The sequence below is a fragment of the Tachypleus tridentatus genome, chromosome 2, assembly GCF_004210375.1.
Source record: "Tachypleus tridentatus isolate NWPU-2018 chromosome 2, ASM421037v1, whole genome shotgun sequence".
NCBI lineage: Eukaryota > Metazoa > Arthropoda > Merostomata > Xiphosura > Limulidae > Tachypleus > Tachypleus tridentatus.
In genome coordinates, this window is record NC_134826.1 from 121,296,252 (window position 1) to 121,317,896 (window position 21,645).

Sequence of the window (21,645 nt, forward strand, 5' to 3'; positions counted from 1 at the left end):
TAATTAGATATATAGTTTGCCAACAGTTTATAGTGTTTTGAATACTCAGGAGGTACGATAAAAAAAGTAGTCACAGTCAGATGTAAATATTTGAAAGCAGCAGACCTTACCAGTTAGATTATCTAAACAAAGGTAACTTGTCTTCAGTATCTAAACCTGATTACCCACGGTGAATTCCCTTATCTGTTTCACAATAGTTTTTATTTGTGCGTTTAGTAGCCGACAGCTTGATAGTCGGCAAACTTTAAAATACCTGATCGCAGAAAAAATAGCCATAATTTCGTTACCCACCAGTAGAAGGACATAAATTTTTGTTTCTAAATGGAAAAAGGTTACCATGACAACAGCGTGGACGTCACCATCGTAGTTTAGGCGGTATCTGCCACAGGTTTCGAAGTTCTGATGCGGCCCATTAACCTCTTTGAAAACACCTTCCGCTCATGTGCTTACACAGAATTATTTTACTCAAATTATACAGTGGCCGGTCATGTGCTTGATGCTTGGATGATCTCTGATAAATGCTTTCCGCTATATCTCCAAGTCATGTGTGAGTAGAATGAAACATCGAACTCTAAGGAATAGACAGAAACAAAAATTTTGTGTATACTTATATTATTTTCTTAGATACCTTTTATAACCAGATGCTTCATAATCACTTTTATTCTTCGAATAGACGATTGGGATCGATAAACCATACAATTTCGGTTTGTTAAGAAAATGTTTTTATCACACAAAATAGCCGATGCGTGAGTCTAAAAGAATTTGTTTGTTTTTTTGCCTGAAATATTGATAAGTCACGATTCTAACCTAGATATTTATGCGACCCGGCATGGCCAGATTGTTAGGGCTCTCGGATCATAATCTGAAGGTCGCAGGTTCGAATACTCGGCACACCAAATATGCTTGCCCTTGCAGCCGTGAGGAAAATATAACGAATCCCACTATTTGTTGGTAAAAGAGTAGCCCATAAGTTAGCAGTTGGTGGTGGTGACTAGCTCCCTTCCCTTTAGTCTTATACTTTTAAATTAGGGACAGCTAGTGCAGATAGCCCTCGTGTAGCTTTGTGCTTAATTCCAAACAAACTTTACGTTTTCGGAATAGTTTTATGAGAAGGTACTTTTAATTTTAGGCGTGTCAGTCTAATAAACACTTGAAAAAGTATGAAGTGGCTAAAACACAAATAAGGTATTAGACCTTTTACTGGTAGGAAATTTCTCGTCTTTCCGTAACACAAGAACTCTTAACTTGTTAGAAAGCCAGTCGTTTTCAACTTCATTCATGAACGACATTATCCATATGATCATATCACAGAATATTTATGTTCACATCTTCGTTAGAACAAGTCTACCACTAGGACAGAAGTTTATTTATTTGTTTTTGAATTTCGCGCATAGCTACACGAGGGCTATCTGCGATAGCCGTCCCCAATTTAGCAGTGTAAAACTAGAGGGAAGGCAGCTAGTCATTACCACCCACCGCCAACTCTTGGGTTACTCTTTTACCAATGAATGGTGGGATTGACCGTAACATAATAACACCCCTACGGCTGAAAGGGTGAGCATGTTTGGCGCAACAGGGTTTCGAACCCGACATTCAGATCTTAAGCGCCTTAATCATCCGGCCATGTCAGGCCAGAACAGCGGTACGTCTACGGATTTACAACGCTAAAATTAGTGGCTTGATTCTCTTCAGTGAACACAGCAGATAGCCCGACTTGGCTTTGCTATAAGAAAACACAAACGAGCATCGTTAGAGCAATATTACAAAATCTTGTATATCTACTAGTTTATTATTATTAACGCTAATATTTCTAAATTATTATTGAGGTTAGGATATCCAAATTGTGGATATTTATTAAAATATCAATAGAGCATCAAAACTGTAAGATACATACCTATTATATCCAGTTGGTACTAATGATTCTGAGCTTTCAGGATTCTATTGTATTCTATGAAAAATTTAGCTCACAAACCTATCACTGCAGTTTACTAAGCGAGCATATATACAAGGGAATTTCACACAAAAAATGTTCACGTGGTTGAATATGATGCTATTCAGGAACGAGGCGGTTGTTTATTGGGTTATCTGATGAGTCCATCGAGGGGAATCGAACCTCTGATTTTAGCGTTGTAACTCTGTAGACTTACCGCTGTACCATCGGGAGATCTTCTGTTTGGGTAAAGTTGTAAATCCGTAAACTTACCGTTGCACCAGCGGGGTATCTTCTGTTTGGGCAAAGTTGTAAATCCGTAGATTAACTTTTGTACCAGCGGGAAATTTCCTGTTTGTGCAAAGTTGATGATCATCGAAGTAAGTCATGTGATATCATGAAACATCTAAGCCGAAATTACGAAATAAATTTTGTTGACACCTCGAACATTTAACACAAATGTGCAAGTAACGACATGATATGTGAAGATTTAGTATAGACTAATTGATAGTTTCGATTTGTTGAAAAGGTGAACAGAAATGAATGAGAAGACAACTTAGGTAAAAAAAAATATACATAACATTAAAACTGGGAAGAAAAAGCATTTGTGAACACGTTTAGTATTTAAAAGAACAATATAAGGTTTGTTTGTTTTGAATTTCGTGCAAAGCTACACGAGGGCTATCTGCGCTAGCCGTTCTTAATTTAGCAGTGTAAGACTAGAGGGAAGGTAGATAGCCATCACCACCCACCGCCAACTCTTGGGATACTCTTTTACCAACAAATAATGGGATTGACCGCACATTATAACGCCCCACGGCTGAAAGGGTGAGCATGTTTGGTGTAACAGAGATTCAGTTTAACAATATAAGGTAAATCACAGGTGATATATCAAATTTTTATTAGCATTTGTATTTAGTACAACAGAAACTCGGTAGAAATGTTTGAGTTCAGCAAACAGTTAATATTTTGTGTCCTCCTTTTGCTTTAACAACTACAACCAGCCTTTCAGGTATTGCTGCAACGTAATTAATTGAAGTGTTATTTGGGAGTTTGCTCCAAATGTCTTTAATGCACTCCCATAAAGGTTCTTTTGAAATAACTTTTGACTGGTCAAGTTTTGATCTATCAAATACAATATTTCTTCAATGGATTTGAGATCGGGGTTCTCTGGGGATCAATATATCATTTGAATCATTATAGCAGCTTCTTCCTTAGCTAAATAATTTCTGAATATGGTGGATGAGTGTGTGGGGTAATTATCTCCTTGGTAGTATAATTATTTACCAATAATACGCAACCCACTGTGTACACTACGACGGAAAAGTATCTGATGATACTTGCGCTAATTCATTATTCCATCTATTTTGCAAATCTCTCCTTTCGCTTCAGCAGAAAACACTCCAAAACACCACACTGTCTCCGAAATGCTTAATGATATGTGCTATTCATTGAGGTAAGTATATTTCACCTTTCTTACTCTGGACGTACAACCTACGCTTTGCACAAAATATTTGAACTTGGATTTACCCGTCCATAACACCTTTTTCTAATCACCAACAGTCCAGTTTTTGTATGTTTTAAGACATTTCACTAGTTGGAGGTCAAAATAAAGGTTTGTATCTGCTACATGACCAAATATTCCCTTCTTGTTAAGCCTTCTTGATATTGTATATTCAGACACTTTTCTGTCATTTGATACATGGTCGTTTATCTCCTGCTTGATCCCAGTAGCAGTCTTCCTTCTGTTCCGAAGGCTGCATAAACAAAGATACTTAACATCAGTATCATTGAGTTTAAGTATTTTGCCTTTTCCTTTTCTATTTTCAAATGTACTAGTCTTGGTCTCACGATCTACAGTGTACTTGACAGTGTTTGGGAAGCATTTTAAGTCTATAGCAATTTGTTGAAGGGTCCTACTACTTATCGTCACATCATGGTACCTCATTGTAAACTTATTTATATAACAGTTAAGATACAGCATAGGTTACAATGAAAATTATTCCAGACCCTAACTTTGATCAGTATGTTCATTGAAGCAGAAGTCTTGTGATGTGCCCTTGGTAAAAGTATATGGGAATTATAAAGAATTATAAGTATTCTCACCCTCGCTCATTGAATTGTCAACACGGATCAGTGAAGCATTACCATGGTGTTGAAATATACATTCTGTAATAACATGGAAGAATTAGCCCCATAAAATGGAAAGAAAGAAAATATATTGTTTTGACCTAACTCTTTTGCACAGTACTGTATATGTAGATTGTTTGTTTTGGAATTTCGCCCAAAGCTACTCGAGGGCTATCTGTACAAGCCGTCCCTAATTTAGCAGTGTAAGACTAGAGGGAAGGCAGCTAGTCATCACCACCCACCGCCAACTCTTGAGCTACTCTTTTACCAACGAATAGTGGGATTGACCGTCACATTATACGCCCCACGGCTGGGAGGGCGAGCATGTTTAGCGCGACGCGGGCGCGAACCCGCGACCCTCGGATTACGAGTCGCACGCCTTACGCGCTTGGCCATGCCAGGCCTGTATATGTAGATATTACGACAATTTAGAGAAATGGGAACATTATACTGTCTAGTGGCTTTCTAACATGTTGTCTAAGAAACCTCTAAAAATGGTTGGAGACTTTTTTTTTCTTCGTTTCTTGACGTTTGTGAAAGTTCCATACAACTACTGATACACCATCGCAATTATTGTGGATTACATCGTCAGTTCCTGTGAGACACCGCATTTCTTATACATGTACGTTACGTATTATTCTCTGATGTCACGAGAGCTAGAATATATAGTTTTAATTTCTTTCTTCGTTATATAAGATTTCTCACACGCTAGTAACGCAACATGTTGAAACAGCACTGTTAAGAAAAAAAGTAAAGTGTGATTTGGGTTGATAAGTGTAGAAAGTTAAAGAGAAGTGTCTGTTTGTAAACGGCTATTAAAAAGTTCTTGCTGATTTTCTCTACGAGGACGCTTAACATACAGTAGTGTTTAGAAGAGACACCATTGATATGTCTGAAATAAATTATGAAAACAGGGATTTACAAGACAGACTTTATTCTAAGGGTCACTATACATGCATATATGTACAACTAAAAATGTGTATCTCACAAGCTTGTTACAACTACTGTATTTCCCAGGGTTGAAGACGCACCTCCATTTTGATTAGCTAAATTTTGAAAAAAAATATATAAACATAAGAATAAGGTCGCAGCACTTCCACCAATCTTACCAAGATATTTACCAAGATTCTTTAGTGGTTTATGGTATATAAATCCTCTTGCCAACTTCTCATGTTTTGTGAGATATATGCTTATCATATCTATCTTTATACCTTATAACACCACTGGAATATCTGTATTATTACCGGTAATAATATTCTTGGAGTGTTTTTTGTTTTTGTTTTTTGTAGAAGCCATAATATGGGATGTGTTAAAACAATTGATTCAGCTGAACTGTTACTGAGAATTCCTACCAAGAACAGGTCTGTGTTTAAAATCGTTACACAACAACTGAACAGAATGGTCTGAACAAAACCATAACAAACTTAAGATATTTTGCAAATGGCTGTCGTTACCGCGTAGTGTTTTCGTAATTTCTCTTTTCGTATGTTCTTATAATGTTGCCTTAACATCGAGATCGCTTGAGATGAGTGAAAATATCATTATTTGATGGAAAAGCAGACAAATTAGAACACCGACTGGTTTACCTCAGCTTATTGCAACAGCACCAATGAAGTTTGTGATCATTTATGATTATGCTGTTTATCTGCTTGTTATTTAATACCAAGTATTTTATATATTTCGTTATTACATTTCAAGTATCCTATACATTTCATTCTGGATCATAATCATATAGAAGAGCTTGAATTACTGTCTAGTATCGAAACACTTCCTATAGGCTTAGGTTTAAGCCTATGAGCAACGTCACCTTCGGCTAGGAAGACGCAGAGTAAATGTTGAGACTTATTTTGAGGGTAAAAATAACGTCTTCGACGTTGAGAAATATGGTAAGTTAAGATATGAAACTGTTAAACACAAACACAAACTGGAAAATGAACAATCATGTTTCTTCAAACAGATATTGGAGATATATTAATTATAAATGTACAGAATTTGCCCTTTTACATTTACAGACAGACAGACAACCGTGAATAAATAAAGCTTATAAAATGTAGGATGTTTTTTGTGGTATTGTCATTTGGTATAGTTATACATTTATTTGTCAGGAGTCTAAAAACATCAAAATCTGAAGGTTCATGTTATACTAAGCTAACAGCAAACTGGAGTATAAACCTATCACATCCTATACGTTCTAGTTAATTTATAATTGTTCCAAGGTATATTTTAGTCGACTTTAGTCTATGTTTAAAAAAGAAGAAAAACAGTTCTCCTACACAGATACACACGGAGAGAGAGACAAAGAAAATAAAAGAAGATAGAAAAAAGTACATTTAGCGACTATAGTCAATCATTTAAAACGTTATAAGTGGAACGAGGCTATCCGCAACAATGGGTTGAAACAATAGAAGTTGAAGTTTAATAGGGACTTACCTAGACAGTTAAGGTACACGACTGGGTTCGTTTCAGGGCCCTAATTAAAGATTAATGCAGTCGTCCATTAGTTCTTCATGTCAAGCTTTGACAACAGTAATAGATACGACTGTTAGAGTTATAAAGGTCACGCATATTACAAAGAAAAAGCGTTAGAGAATTCACTGGTGTGTTTAACTCATGTAATTAAGTAAGGTATTATCTTTCTTGTAAGCCTAGTTTTCTATCGTGTCTGATTGGTTTAGTATAACCATTTTTCGTTTTAAAAGTATGATTCGAAAAAAGCACTTCTTGAAAAGCGAGTTTTATCACAATAAACATACATTAATTGTTTTTGGTAACTCAAGATTGCTTTAGAATTTGATACTTCTATACCTTAAACTTGAAATCATAAGATAAACGGCGTCACATTTCAAAGATTTATTGTTATAACTCTGTGCCCATAATCCTATGATGGATACTTATAAAAACAAAATAGAAATGTTGCTATGTTCGGTTCAGATATTTATGTATCAAACTTTCTATTACAAACAAGATGAATGATTATCAGAACAAAATCAAAGTGTTGCAATGTTTATTTCAGATAATTTTGTAACTGACTATGTTCTGTACGTGCTGAATGATTATTAGAACAAAACAGAATTGTTGCCTTATTTCGTTTGGATAGTTTGACATGTAAGTTTCTGTTCCATACGTGTTGAATGGGTGCCCAACATGGCCAGATGGTTAAGGCACTCGACTCGTAATCTGAGGGTCGCAAGTTGAAGTCCCTGCCACACAAAACATGCTCGCCTTTTCAGCCGTGGAGCAATATAATGTGACGGTCAATCCAACTATTCGTTGGTAAAAGAGCAGCCCAAAATTTGGTTGTGGGAGGTGATGACTAGCTGCCTTCCTTCTAGCTTTACACTGCTAAATTAGGGTGCCCTCCCAGTGGCTCAGCGGTATGTCTGCGGACTTAGAACGCTAAAAATCGGGTTTCGATACCCGTGGTGGGCAGAGCACAGATATCCCATTGTATAGCTTTGTGCTTAATTCAAAACAACAACAACAACAGCTAAATTAGGGACAGCTAGCGCAAATAGCCCTCGTGTAGCTTTGCACAAAATTCAAACTGACCAAACCATGTTGAATGGTTATCAGAATAAAACAGAAATATTGTTATGTTTAGTTCGCTTAGCTGGATATATAAAATCCTATTCCAAACTTAAATGTAAATGTAATGTGTAGTTCCGCTGTTTGTATATCTAACTTTCTGTTCCAAATTTGCATGATAGATGTTCATCAGATCAAAAAATATATATTGCCGCATTTGGTTTTCAAATATTTATGGATATAATTTTCTGTTCCAAATCATGATGACCAATACTCAATACAAACACCATTTTCTTGTTAATACGACATGAAGCATCTCTTAAAATAAATAGTAACTAGTGTTTTACTTTAGAAATAAAAATGTAAAATGAAAATTATGATCCTGAAAATGATTATTTTCCGCGCTAATAGTGGTCAAGATTTGAGTCCTAATTTCTTTGATGATGTGTCTCCTACATTATTTACTCATTATGGTTTAACTGATCGGTATTTGTTAAAGTTAACCAATTTGATTTCGATACGCACCTTAAAATATCCATTCTAAAATTTCTGTCTTCTGAGAAAGCGGGTTGGTCCTGTTGTGGAGCTGAGCTATGGATTTCAGAGCTAGCGAGTAGGACTGGATTGGTGCACAGCCATAAAATATTCCGTGGGCTTTAATCTGAGGGTGCATTATATGAGTGACAGTCAGGTCTTGAAGTGAATGGTAGGTTGCTTCTGACAGCTGCATTCTCCCTGTTCATAACTGTGGTTGGTGACTGGTACCTTTAATAGATTTGTCATATTACATAAATACATTAATGATGTTAGCGAAAGAAGTAGGTACAAATAGATTTTCCCCTGATGAAGAACGATCAACTTTTCGAAAGCGCTTGGCTATAGGGTTTTGCATTTTCGTCATACACAAATACAGATATTATTATGTATATAATTTTCAATACAATAATGTTACGTATAATGCAGAATAAGCAAATAAAAACACACTGAAAACATTTCTTTTTGTTCTAAAGGAACGTCTGTGGCCAGCATGTTAATTTATTTACTCTGAACTTTATGTTTTAAAGTGTCTAAAGATTGAGCAGTCTATTTCATGATTATAATTTTCGAGAATAAAATAAATCCGTTGCATTAATACAATGTTTTTATTCTAATTGCAAACCAAACTCCCTCCACAGACATGTATAATTATATGAGAAACAGTAAAAACGCCTGTTGTCATTCTAGCAATGTTGGACAGAAGCAAGAAAATGCGTAGCAGTTTACATCGTATTTTAAACATCCTGTCTGATTTTAACTGGATTTTCACTATCCATTGTTAACATCTTCGATCTGTTGTGGAAGGAAAGGACAACATTTATAATAAAAATATCGAATCCTTTACATATTAAATGTTAATTGTTGACAGTTTTCTCAAAGTAATTACATGACATATTGTTGAACAATATTGATAATATATTCGGATAGAAACGCATTAAACAATGACATTTGTGTACGTAAATTGTAACTTAAGCCTCTAATGAACACATAAAGTGCAAGGTTGACTTCAATAAAGTATTTTTTTTATAAGCAAAGTTTTCTTTCGATTTGGTTTTTACCGTAATAATGTAATAACTAAAACCAATTTTTCTTTTCATCAAAGTAGTTGAAAAAAACAAGAACAAACGAAAAACCAACAATATTTGCTAACGATCCCCAAACTTAAAAATACACATATACGTAAAGATACACATTTCATATAAATCAGAAAAGATTCGATCAAGTGCGGAAGTTTATAAATCTGGTGGTACGTATCGTTTTCTACAGTCTATATTTACTAGTATTAGTTCATCAGCTTTTACTTCCTCACTAAAGAGGCCACTCACCTCGATCATCCCCAGTATTAGCATATCCAGATTTTAGAGATCGCGTGTTTCTACGTAGGATGTTGAAATAGTGTAATGAACTTTTCCGTTCTTACTCTGAATAGATGAAAAAAACGTTCTATTAAGCTATGATCCCTGCTAACACTAATTGTAAAAGGGGGAAGGAAACGATAAACTATTATGCTATTTTGGCTTCAATGGAATACAGTGGAATTTCTTATATATCATCGCAATGGTAATTTGTCAAAATATATAACGTTTTGTTTTTATTATTAATAAAATTCCTTTTTCGTAGATAAGTACTGTACACTAAGGAAATTCATTCGAGATGAATGTAGCTGCTACATGCTAAAAATAATATCTCGAAGAAAAACGTAATTTAAAACAGTCTGTTTGTTTGTTTTTAATTTCGCGCAAAGCTACTCGAGGGCTATCTGCGCTAGCCGTCCCTATTTTGCAGTGTAAGACTAGAGGAAAGGCAGCTAGTCCTCACCACCCACCGCCAATTCTTGGGATATTCTTTTACCAACGAATAGTGGGATTGACCGTCACATTATAACGCCCCAACGGCTGAGCGGTCGAGCATGTTACGATCAATCCCATTATTCGTTGGTAAAAGAGTAGCCCAAGAGTTGGCGTTGGGTGGTGGTGACTAGCTGCCTTCCCTCTGGTTTTACACTGCTAAATTAAGGACGGCTAGCGTAGATAACCCTCGTGTGTAGCTTTGCGCGAAATTCAAAAACAAACAAACAAACCTTCTGAAAATGTTCGGTGTATTGAGTGTATTGTGTATTGTGATATTTTAAGGTAATGTTCTATACAAATATATGGTGCTAATGTTCTTAATTTTATGACTAAATTTATCATAACTTTTCTTAAAGTTTAGACATTCACTATATATAATCTTATTTTTCAGTAAGACGATGACAGTTTTGATTTTTCTCATCATAACACCGTTTCTGGTAAGTGACGAGATTCTACTGAATGAAATTAAAAATTAAATAATTTCTCACGCTAAACTAATGTATGTTGTATTTGTTGTAAAACGTTGTTGATTTATCTACTTGATTTTTAAACGAAAAATAAAAATCTTAAAATTGTTAACTAGTTTTTCATATTCTTTCATCGTATTGCTCTGTACGTTATAATTGTTATATTTGATATATTGTTAACCGTTCTCTAATTATTTAATCGTCAGGTGCAACATGCTTACCCCCAATAGGCCCGGCATGGCTAAGCGTTTTAAAGCGTTTGACTCGTAATCCGAGGATCGCGGGTTCGAATCTCGGTTGCACCAAACATGCTCGCCTTTTCAGCCGTAGGTGCGTTATGAGGTGACGGTCAATCCCACTATTCGTTAGTAAAAGAGTAGCCCAAGAGTTGGCGGTGGGTGGTGAAGCTGCCTTCCCTCTAGTCTTACACTGCTAAATTAGGGACGGCTAGCGCAGATAGCCCTCGAGTAGCTTTGCGCGAAATTCAAAAAACAAAACATACTAAACACTAGAAATTGGAGGAAGAGGTCAAATGTATTGGAGGAAGAGGTCAAATGTACCTGACCCTCCTGGGTATTTAACAACATCAATACCCAAATACCCACACAGTCAAACTAAAAATCGGATTGAGATATCCGTGGTTGGCACAGAGCCAATTATGTAATTTTGCACAAAGGAGCCTGATTTTGCTGTCATCTAGCGACTATTTATAGTACTATAATTTCTTTTAAGTTTTCTACAAAACATGTCATCTCTCAAAAACAATACACTTTACATACATATTGGGTATATTTTTCAATACTTCACCAATACAATCAAGTTCTCATAAACATAAATTTATTTATCTTTGCTTGCAACTTTCATTAAGAGTTCAAAACATTTATCTTTTCTTAATGTTCTGTTTCGGAGCTTTCAAGAAAATCATGTATACGGAAATGGAATTTTGAAATTAAGCATTACATTAAAATATTTTAAGTAGTGTGATTCTGGAGGTCATGGAACCTATCACAGTGATGTAGGGTTTTCAATCATCTTATTATAGATTTGATAATGAAATTTTCCGAAAACGTTTGGAAATCGTAAAATGTATTTTGCACAAAGTGTTAACGTTTTGAAATCCTAAGGCGTGTATTTTGCGTAAAAATGTTAAAACTTAGATAATCTAAGAACCTAACGTTGTTATTGTTGTTTCACTTAGTGTATTAATGATTTATCTTATTAAATTAATAAATACTTTTTTGACTTCCTTGATCGAATGCAGTTTTCCACGGTTCTTTCTCGGGAACCTAGTCCAAATGACAGTGATGTAGAGAATGTAATAGGTTCGGTCGTGGGAGATGAACTCAGCAGTGAAATTGCCACTAATAACACAAGAGGTAGGTAATTACGTAGTGTATGCTTTATTCATTACAGAATGATTCTGAACTTCCAATGTTCTTCAGAGCTCAAGAAGCCAGTAACAAAGGGTAACACAAAAGTAATAATAATTCATCGTTTTAAGTTTCTGCGGTGAATCAAAGTCAGGTATTGCATTTTGTTGTACTTAACAGTTTTATAAAATTAGAACATTAGACATAAAAGCTAAATTTGTAAATTATGTCTTAGTTGGTGAATATCAGTCTAGAAAATGAATTCGTCACTTGGTAACATATAGAGTTACCTTACAAAATGCATTATCCACTTGCAAGCTACGAGTGTGGGTGACGTCTTTTATTATTATTAGTTTTCAGATATTCGTTCAAAGCTACTCTAGGACTAACTTTGCAAGTTGCCCAAAATGTTAAACTGACAGAGAAGGGGAAAGCATCTTGTAAACACCACCCACAAAATACTCACTGTCATTCTTCGTATCAACATTTATAGATTACCTTACTTCACTAAATAATAGATTGTTCAGCTGTCATGTCAGTGGAATATCTGACCTCAAGCTGTTAATCTGTTTACTTAAACTATACTGAATGATCAGTGTCCTTTTATATGAGAACGAAGAAAAAATGATTAATTTTTTTTTTACTGAAATTGTTGTGAAAATTTCCGTTTGGCAATTAGCGTATAAAATCCTCTTAAAAGGTAGGCGGCGGTTAAGGAGTTTGAATTTAGTTTCATTTAAAGAACAGTAATAAATATTTGTGTTTTGTTTGTTTGCAGCCTACTTATCGTGCGAGTCTGGAGAGATGGTTGTAAAGATAAACTTTACAGAACCTTATCTAGGTGTAATTTACACCAATTATGATCGTTCAAGTCCATGCAAACTTTATGGAGATGGTCGACAATATTATGAAATACGGATTCCATTAAAAGGTTGCGGGACTAAACAGGTAGTCAATGATTTGTCTTTCTCTCTGTTGTTTTTACTTGGATGAACTGCTTATCGATTTGAGGGATGGTGTTTATCTAACGTAATTACTGAATACTGAAAAAAAGTTAACAGAAAGTAAAATTACAAAATTACTGAATACTAAAAAAATTGTTAACAGAAAGTAAAATTACAAAATTAACCTCAGCTAAAACACTAAATTTGTACATTGGTGTTTAAACTACTAAACAGCATCTCACCAGCTAGGTAAGTAGTAAGATTAGCGTACGAATTTCAAGATGCAATTAAATATAAGTGGTGAAAAAAAAACAGAATATGTTTTATTCATTAGATAAAACATAAACTATTCAAGTGATTAGGTAAGGAACTTTATGGCATCTGAAATGTCAACTTAACCTTTTCTTTCGTGAGTGCTAGAGAATTTTACTGTAGTAAACATAAGAATAGAAGTTTCTTAGAACGTAACCTATTCATAAAACTAAAGTCTGGTCTTTCTTTCTTCTATTAACATATTTTCTTTAGAAGAAGGAAAATCTTCCAGAAGATAAAAGATAATTGTTTGTTCACTCAGTCAGTTGGTTGTCAATGAACAATTTATCACTAGGACGTATTTTCAACAGTCAAATATAATTCATTTTGTTAAAAACCATTATTAAATAAACTATCAACGTGTATTTAATCTGAAGAACGGGAGGCTTAGCACTTCTTTTCGTTAATCTTATGTTTTAAGTAAGATTTTCTCGAATTAATAAAACTAGTTTCTATTGTTTTTATTTAGAAAGTATCAAGGGTGTTTATCAACAACATTCTAGTACGTTTTCACCGTTCTCTGGAGCTTGACGAAGACGAAGTAAAGACGATAATTTGTCGCTATCCTCCGCCACTAGCTCCTCCACCAAACAACGTCATCCCTCTAGAGTAAGCATATTCATATATCTGATAAATCGTCAATGACTTCTGCAAATGTAGACTGATATTACATTTACTGTTGGATGCAAGCCATTTGTCATGCGTTGTTATTTATGAAACAAAATTATTCATTTTTTTATTACTCGTTTATTTGAATAATCAAAATTATGTTGCTATTTGTTTTTAAAGCAATATAAACTGCTCCTAAAGTGTTTTTGAAACACATGCGCATGTTTAGGTTAGGAACGTTGTTTTGAATTAATGTAATTTATATTTATAAAACATAGGCAGAAACTGGGCGTTTTGTGGAAACATATGTGAGTCATAATATGATATACTATCAATGTCATAGCCCGAGGTAGTGATTGGTACAATTTCTGTTTCTAGGTCGGAAACAGCTCCTCCACTGGCTGCTATAGCGACACCAAAGTTATCAGAGGTGGAAATGTTGTTAATTGTCTGTGCTTTACTTTTCTTGACTTTGCTATTGCTCGGAGTGGGTGTAGCTTATTACTGTTTGAAGAAACGCAACGTCAAGATCGTACGACGAAGAAGAGCAGCATCTTCAGCTCCTGGTAGCGAGATTACTAAACTTAGTAGCTCAACTAGAGGACCAATCACCACAATAGGAACTATCAACATTCCTCGTGCTTCCGCCATCTCAGGATCTGGATCTGATGCTGCCTTGCTGACTTCTGGATCTTCTCAGCATGGTTCTGGTGGAACTAGTGAAACTCTTCCTTCTGACTATCCGAGTGAATCTCCATCTTCCATAAATTCGGATGAGGAAATGGATGGTCACAAGAGTATGTCTGTTCAAGATATTTCGAGCATGAGAAACGGAGGTTACAGGTTTCACAACAGCGCATTCATTCCTGATGAAGGACCAACAAGACCTGTTTATCCTTCAGATCATGACAACCTTCAGTCAACGGTCTCATTCGCTGTCGAAACTACCAATAAACCATTAGAATACCGAAACGACGGTCGAAAACAGAAAATCGTAAAACATATGCTTTCTACTATAATTGAAAGGGAGGACAGTGTTCAAACAGAATCTTTTAGTGAAAGGATTACAAGACAAAGGTCCTCTTCCAAAGAAGAATTTAGTTCAGCCTCGGAGTATGTGCCTCATACATCGCTACAGTTAGAAAACCTTAAGAAAGATTCATTATTTATGTCTTACACCTCTTCGCCATCGTTTGGAACTAACGTTTTAGAAAATCGTGATTATACGTATTCAAAAACTGTTGAATTCTTGCCAGTTAAAAAAGTGCTATCACCACCTTCCCACTGTTCATCTTCACTGTACGGAAGTATACCCGACAATGATGACAGGTCCCAAATAGACATTGATGTTGAACCTCCAGTTAGGCCCTACATCCGCAAACCCAAATTGCAAGTTTCTACTTTGGATGACTATTTTCTAGATACAAAGTCATCAACAAAGATTCAAGAAGACAAAACTGTTATACGACGGTCTCACCTTCCAGGTGATCAAATGAACAAATTGATAAATTCTATTGATGGCCACAATCACGAAGAGAACTTACATTCCCAACCAAAATCTCAAGTTACACTTCAAAACACTGATGAAGTGTATTTCTCTAAAATGGACGAAACTAACTTAACGGAGTACTTTACAAAACACAGAAAAGAAATAGCAATTCAACATTCCAAAGCGTCAGTATCACTGGACTTTGAATTTCGAAATCATTCTCCTATGCCAACTTCTGATAATAACAGTGAGAGTAAAGACTGGGGAAAAGAAAGTGAAAAAGTGAGAGACAATGAGATCACGATAACAGAGCCCGAATTTAAGGCGAAGTTCCGATCCCAGGATACAGCATATGCAGACAGTAAACCTCAAAACAAGTTTTCCGTCCAGGATATTATGTTTAGAGTTACTCAATCGCTTTCAACGAATGACGCTAAAGAAATGTCCGTAGAGGATAAAGAGAAGTGGAAGAAATTGATCCATTCTGACAAAATCTTTCGATCGCTTATCCAAGAGGCAACAACTACAGAAGAACTGACACGGATTAGCCGAGATAAACGATATGAACATTTATACACACCAAAGAAGTGGCAAGTTATAATCCGTGTGTTAACAGCGCCTGACTATAATTACACAGAAAACAGTAAAGAACAGTGTCAGGAAAGGAAGCAACCTCGATACAAAAAGAAAATAGATTACGATTCGAGGGGCCGCAAAACTTCTCTCGCTCCACTGTATGAAGTAGACTCCGAAACCTCTTTTTCTAATAGGTCTTCTCCTGTTAGCGTACATTCTCGACGAAGGCCTCGGTCTGTGGGATCACTTAGAGACTTTGATTGGCGATCCATAACGGAAATGGACGTAGATTTTACGCACGCTGACAAGGAGTCCTTGTGGAGTTTAGACACTTACCGAACTGTTCGCAGTGCAGCTGAGAGGTCTTGTTCAGAGTTTGCCGAGGAAGTGCCAACAATTTCTAGCCGTCATCGTTCCAGTCAGTTCTCAATTCTGGAGCGACTAACACCGGAAACTAATTTGAGAAGCAAAGACTGTGAATCCAACTATGATTATGATGGCGTTTCTATGTTACAACTAGCGCCATCTAGTAGACATCAAAATAGGTTTATGGACGCTCGTCGGAATTGTCCGGTTTTAGAACGTTCTTCCACAGAAATTACTATAACGTCACCAATTTTAAGAACCTTGGACAGAGCCTCCAGCGTCGGAGAACGAGAAGAAATCAAAAGTATGACTGAAACTGAAATTTACGATTGGCAACGATAAACATTTGAAACAGTTGTTTTCTGTTAAAAATTTTATATGCCTTCCTTCTTAAATGGAAACGTAACCTTAATAAGAGCAAAGATTAGCATCATTGTTAACAATATCACGAACGTCGACAGCCATTAATTGTTTTTTACCAACATGTGCTTGCAATACATGTAACACGATTCTATTTTGTGACTGCGATAGTTTAAATGCTGTTTTGTTTCTTAAGGAACACAGGGAATTTTGAAGTCCAATTTTTCTCTTTAATATCACTTAAGTAGCTTCCGTCCCATCTTATATCTTTTTAAAACACAGATGTCGAGATCAGGAACTTGTTTTTTAAGATACAAATACCTTCACATATTGTCATGTTTGTTTGTTTGTTTGTTTAATTTCGCACAAAGCTACTCGAGGGCTATCTGTGCTAGCCGTCCCTAATTTAGCAGTGTAAGACTAGAGGGAAGGCAGCTAGTCATCACTACCCACCGCCAACTCTTGGGCTACTCTTTTACGAATGAATAGTGGGATTGACCGTACCATTATAAAGCCCTCACGGCCGAAAGGGTGATCATGTTTCGCCCGATGGGGATGCAAACCCGCGACCCTCGTATTACGAGTCGCAATGTCATGTCATTTTGTTTGTGTGTAATTCCCCCCCACCCAATGGCACAGCGACATGTCTATGGACTCTCACCCCTAGAAACTAAGTTTCGATACCCGTGGTGGGCAGAGCTCAGATAGCTTATTGAGCAGGTTTGTGCTTAACTTCAAACACAATCCTCCAGTCTAAATTTTATGTGAAACAATTTACTCTAAAAATTTGAGAATTTGAAAAGTATAAGAATTGTTTACGTCACAATTTCTGTCATAACGTAATCTCGAGTAACTTAAAAAGTATTTGTGACAGCAGTATCGTTCGAAAGCAGGTGCAAATATATTTATGTTAAATACCAAACTGCAAAAGTTTGGTTTTATGCCTATTGAATTTAAACGCAGGTCTGATGGAAATAGTGTGACAAACACGGGTTCGATTTAAATTAACGTTACAGACACAGGTTTGATAAAAATAACTTACAAACACGGGTAAGCTTACTGATGCGTTGAAGTTCGTACGCAAGTTGGGGTGAACTTGATTTAAAGTTAAAACAAGACCGTTCACCAAAACAATTCTGAACAACCAACTACAAAAGACACTGTGAATTCATAATACTGTAAGGCCAGCTCAAATCTATTCAATGGAATGTGTTTTTAATAAGCAACAAAAAGAGTGTTTAATTTCTGTTATTTTGCTAATCACGAGCTTAATTCGTTTTTTCGTACATTTATTGTATATAAACTAATAAACAAAACACTTGTATTATAGACAATGGGAATTTATCATGTGTTGAATATCACGTTTTACAACGTGTATTTGAAACATTAATATCTAAAGAACAAGCCAAAATATTTTTATCTTTAAACTAATTTAAATATGGAAAATTATTCAAGGTACAACATATCATGTGAGGTCACGTGAGGTCAAAAACCTCATACTGCCAACTGCAAGCTATAGCTTCGTGTAATGCCAGGTATCTTTGACAGAACTACAGGTCGATGGAAGACAGTGTCACCATGTAGTGCTTCAAGGGACTGGAAATTCGCTTGTTGTTAAGTTTAGATACACATACATACATAACTTTAAACTCTTTCATTTAAAATTTAAGATTATTGAGTTTTCCAGCTACATTATTTCTCAGGTACAATTTAACATCTCGATAGGATGTAATGGGGAAAGATTTCATATTACGAAACAAGACCCATGCCGTAACCTCGGAAAACTGATTTTTGGAGTTAGGTCTGCTGTCATCATTCCAGCTGTTATAAGAATTTATGAATGGAAGTAAATAAGAATGTAATAATATATCAACCACACTATATCTGATATATTCAATGCCGACGTGGCTTTCGACGTTACTGGGGCTCATTTGGCCGGCTAGGAATACTACAGACATAATATTGGTTTGGACAATATTTATGTCATCAGTTGCTTAAAGGAAAACCGTTCGGCGATGAACTTGATTAAATATGGTGAATTGCAATTTTTTAAAAATTTTATTTCATTTGATTAAATAGCTAATCAGTATTTAATTGCTATATCATTAACTGGTGGTAAGTATAAAACACAAAACTAGAATTTAGTAAGAGTATCATTATTATATATTACCATATTCTAAATTGTTATATTATACATTACCATATCATACATCAGTACACCCTAAATAACCATATTTCATGTTACCATGTTTTAAATTATTATACTTTACACTATCACATTCTATATTATCATATTCTATGTTTTCATACTTTGCCAAATTCTACATTATCCTTCTCATATTCTACAGGGGCCCTCCGCTAGTACAGCGGTATATCTTCAGATTTATAACGCTAAAATAAGGGTTTCGATTCTCTTCAGTGGGCTTAGCAGATAGCCCGATGTGGCTTTTCTATAAGAAAACACACACTCATATTCTACAGGGATATAAAACAAACAATTAATTTGGAAGTATCCCAATAAATACAATCCAGAACTCTTCCTCTTGTAGAAATATTCATTCAAAAATGTTATTACAAAAAGGAAGTGGAACGTTTCTTTAAGTACCACCAATGTGCAGTGTAATTAGTGAAAATAACGATCACGTTTTTGTTTCGACTATTTTAATGATATTTTTAATGACAGGTAAGGTATTACTTCACGATAAGACTTACAAATTTTTCTTTACGTTTCCAATGGGGATTTTTATTAAAACCGAATTTTTATTGTTATTGTTGCACGCCGTTGCTGAAGGGGAGTGGGCCGATCCCAAAGTACTGCAATACTGGACCAATCCGTGGCAGGAGTGGAGCAAGCTCCAAGCACCCCGCCACCTTACAAAAATAAGTTTAATATCATGGTCTCCAATGGGAACCGTATCAGATATTAAGCTGATAAGTACAGATACTACACTTTTTTTGGATCACTTAGGGATAAAGCGTGGTTGTTAAATGATATTTAAAGCATTCTTTCATGAGACATTCCATTGTATAAGCCCTATATATCTATATATTACCGCGGAATATTACAACAAAGTAGAACAGATAATGTTTTTCTTACGGGTCTTATATGATTTTCAAGTGAGAAAAGCGTATTATAATGTGTCAAGCTTTATTAGCTCAGGTTCTGTACGACGCTAAATTTGACATTTTAATCACCCATCAATGGGCTCCTGGGGAAATTTTATTCCCTTCGGAGAAGTAGTTTTTTAGGATATAATTATTGTAAGTATACCAAACGAAGTATTGCCTCTTCTGACTTTGTTCCTTTCGGTAAACAATAGAGTCACTATGTAGGTTAACCGTTTGGTCCTCCCCAGAGGGTCAGAAATACGCTTACGAATTACCAACGCTACCATACGGTCTTCGATTCCAGAGGGTGGACACAACGCAGATGGTCCATTGTGTAGGTCTGAGCTAAAAAAAAGGACATCATCAACAACGATTTAGTTTAAGCTTCTCTAAAATTAACCCAGTACCGCATGATAAAATGTGCATGTTTAAGTAGGCAGGTAAGTCTCCACCTACAATATTTGTAAAGGGTATAAACATTACATATTTAAAAAGTAAAAACGCCACACGTGTCTAACCACATGTTAAGTTGCTATGAAACTGTTTGATAATGTATTCATTCAAAATGATATTTCGAGTTGGCCTGGCACAGCCAGGTGTTTAGGGTGCTTGACTCTCAGGTTGCAGGTTCGAAACCCCATACCACCAGTCAATCTTATTATACGTTAGCAAAAGAAATGCCCATACGTTAGTGGTGGTTGATGATCAGTAGGTGGCTACCTTCGTTTCATTTTTTCTCACTGCTAAATTAGGGACGGCTAGCTTAAATAGCCCTCGTGCAGCTTTGTGTAAAATTCAGACCATTTCGAGGATTCTTCTAAGTTCTCAACACGTACATTAGCATTGCACAGTAAGCAAACTAAACAATTTCCTGGTTCATATAAGTCATTTTGTTCACAATATATTTTTAATTTACACAAAGAAACTCAATATATACGCGCGCACACATATATACACATGTTAAGAACATAAATATAATTACATAAGAGTACTTTAGAAAAGAAACTGAGTATTTAAGGTTAGTTTAAAACTCCACATAATATTATTTAATTTTCATTCCTTTCCAATACGTCATAAAGAATTGTTGGTAGACTTCAAAATAAATATATAAAAAACATAGTTTAATATTCTCTCTATACAAGGCTATTTATGAACGTTTTTTTATATGTTCTCCAATAGGACAGTGGTGACTCTATAAATGGGTAATTCAATTACCCACGGTGGACACAGCGGATAGCCCAGTTTGGATTTTCTTTAAAACACGCACACACATATTTACATGAGAATGTTTATAGTGTAAGAAAACTCAGGGGGCGTGTGTTAATCCTGTGGTAAAACTCTGAATATCGGAACTGGCGAACCAGGAATGAATCATCAGTTATGTCGAGAAAACCCACTTGTAGAGAAAAAATATACATGTAAAAACGGCTCGTTTGGGTTGAGAAAATATTTACGTAGAGGAGCGAACAACGTTTCGATCTTCTTCGGTCATCGTCAGGTTCATGAAGAAGGTCGAAACGTTGTTCGCTCCTCTACGTAAATATTTTCTCAACCCAAACGAGCCGGGAATGAATCAGTGCGATACCACAAAATACACCCCCACTTTAAACTACGGCTACGTTATAAGAGTGACAGTCAATCCCGTACCGTGAACGGTGGGCATTAGGACGTTGCTGACACAACGAAAAGTTTATAATGAGGAACTACAGCAAGTGGCCTTAGTAGCACTGCGATAAATACAATATATAAATGTAATACAAATACAATAAAGTATAAAAAACCTCATATCCACTACGATTGTATGTTAACAACTGCTTGACCAGTGGGACCTAAATTTCATCAGAATTACACTAAGAATTACAATTTTTAGTCATGAAGATACATCTAGTGGATCTTTTTGACACTATAACTCCATTCTACTACTAATGAGAAAATATAAGGCACAAAGGTCTAAAATGGAGTACTTCAGTGGAATTTTTGTAACCAACAGTTTGCACTAAATTAAATTAAAGGGCAGTCAGCTGTTTAGTACTGTGATGGAGATGCAGCCTTCAGGAAAACTTTAATAATAG

At 35.6% G+C, this 21,645-nt stretch overlaps 1 protein-coding gene, 1 long non-coding RNA gene and 1 pseudogene across 3 annotated transcripts in view; 1 reads left to right on the top strand and 2 right to left on the bottom strand.

Moving 5' to 3' along the window:
- The window catches only part of LOC143244978 (uncharacterized), a 49,709-nt gene extending 47,446 nt beyond the window's left edge, over nt 1-2,263 (bottom strand). For both annotated transcript variants that reach the window (XR_013025408.1, XR_013025407.1), the window contains exons 1-2: nt 1,895-2,263; nt 337-571 (exon numbers count right to left, since the gene is read on the bottom strand). This is a non-coding gene — a long non-coding RNA (uncharacterized LOC143244978). The remainder of the gene's footprint in view (nt 1-336; nt 572-1,894) is intronic.
- Nucleotides 1-17,752, top strand: part of LOC143244977 (uncharacterized) — a 55,440-nt gene extending 37,688 nt beyond the window's left edge. The window contains exons 2-6 of the mRNA XM_076490614.1: nt 10,364-10,409; nt 11,701-11,815; nt 12,588-12,757; nt 13,535-13,674; nt 14,053-17,752. Coding sequence (XP_076346729.1) covers nt 10,371-10,409; nt 11,701-11,815; nt 12,588-12,757; nt 13,535-13,674; nt 14,053-16,447 — 2,859 coding nt within the window. The 5' untranslated portion in view covers nt 10,364-10,370 and the 3' untranslated portion in view covers nt 16,448-17,752. The remainder of the gene's footprint in view (nt 1-10,363; nt 10,410-11,700; nt 11,816-12,587; nt 12,758-13,534; nt 13,675-14,052) is intronic.
- Nucleotides 17,753-19,255: 1,503 nt separating this feature from the next.
- Nucleotides 19,256-19,460, bottom strand: LOC143245704 (U2 spliceosomal RNA; annotated as a pseudogene).
- Between the last annotated feature and the right edge of the window lie 2,185 nt (nt 19,461-21,645).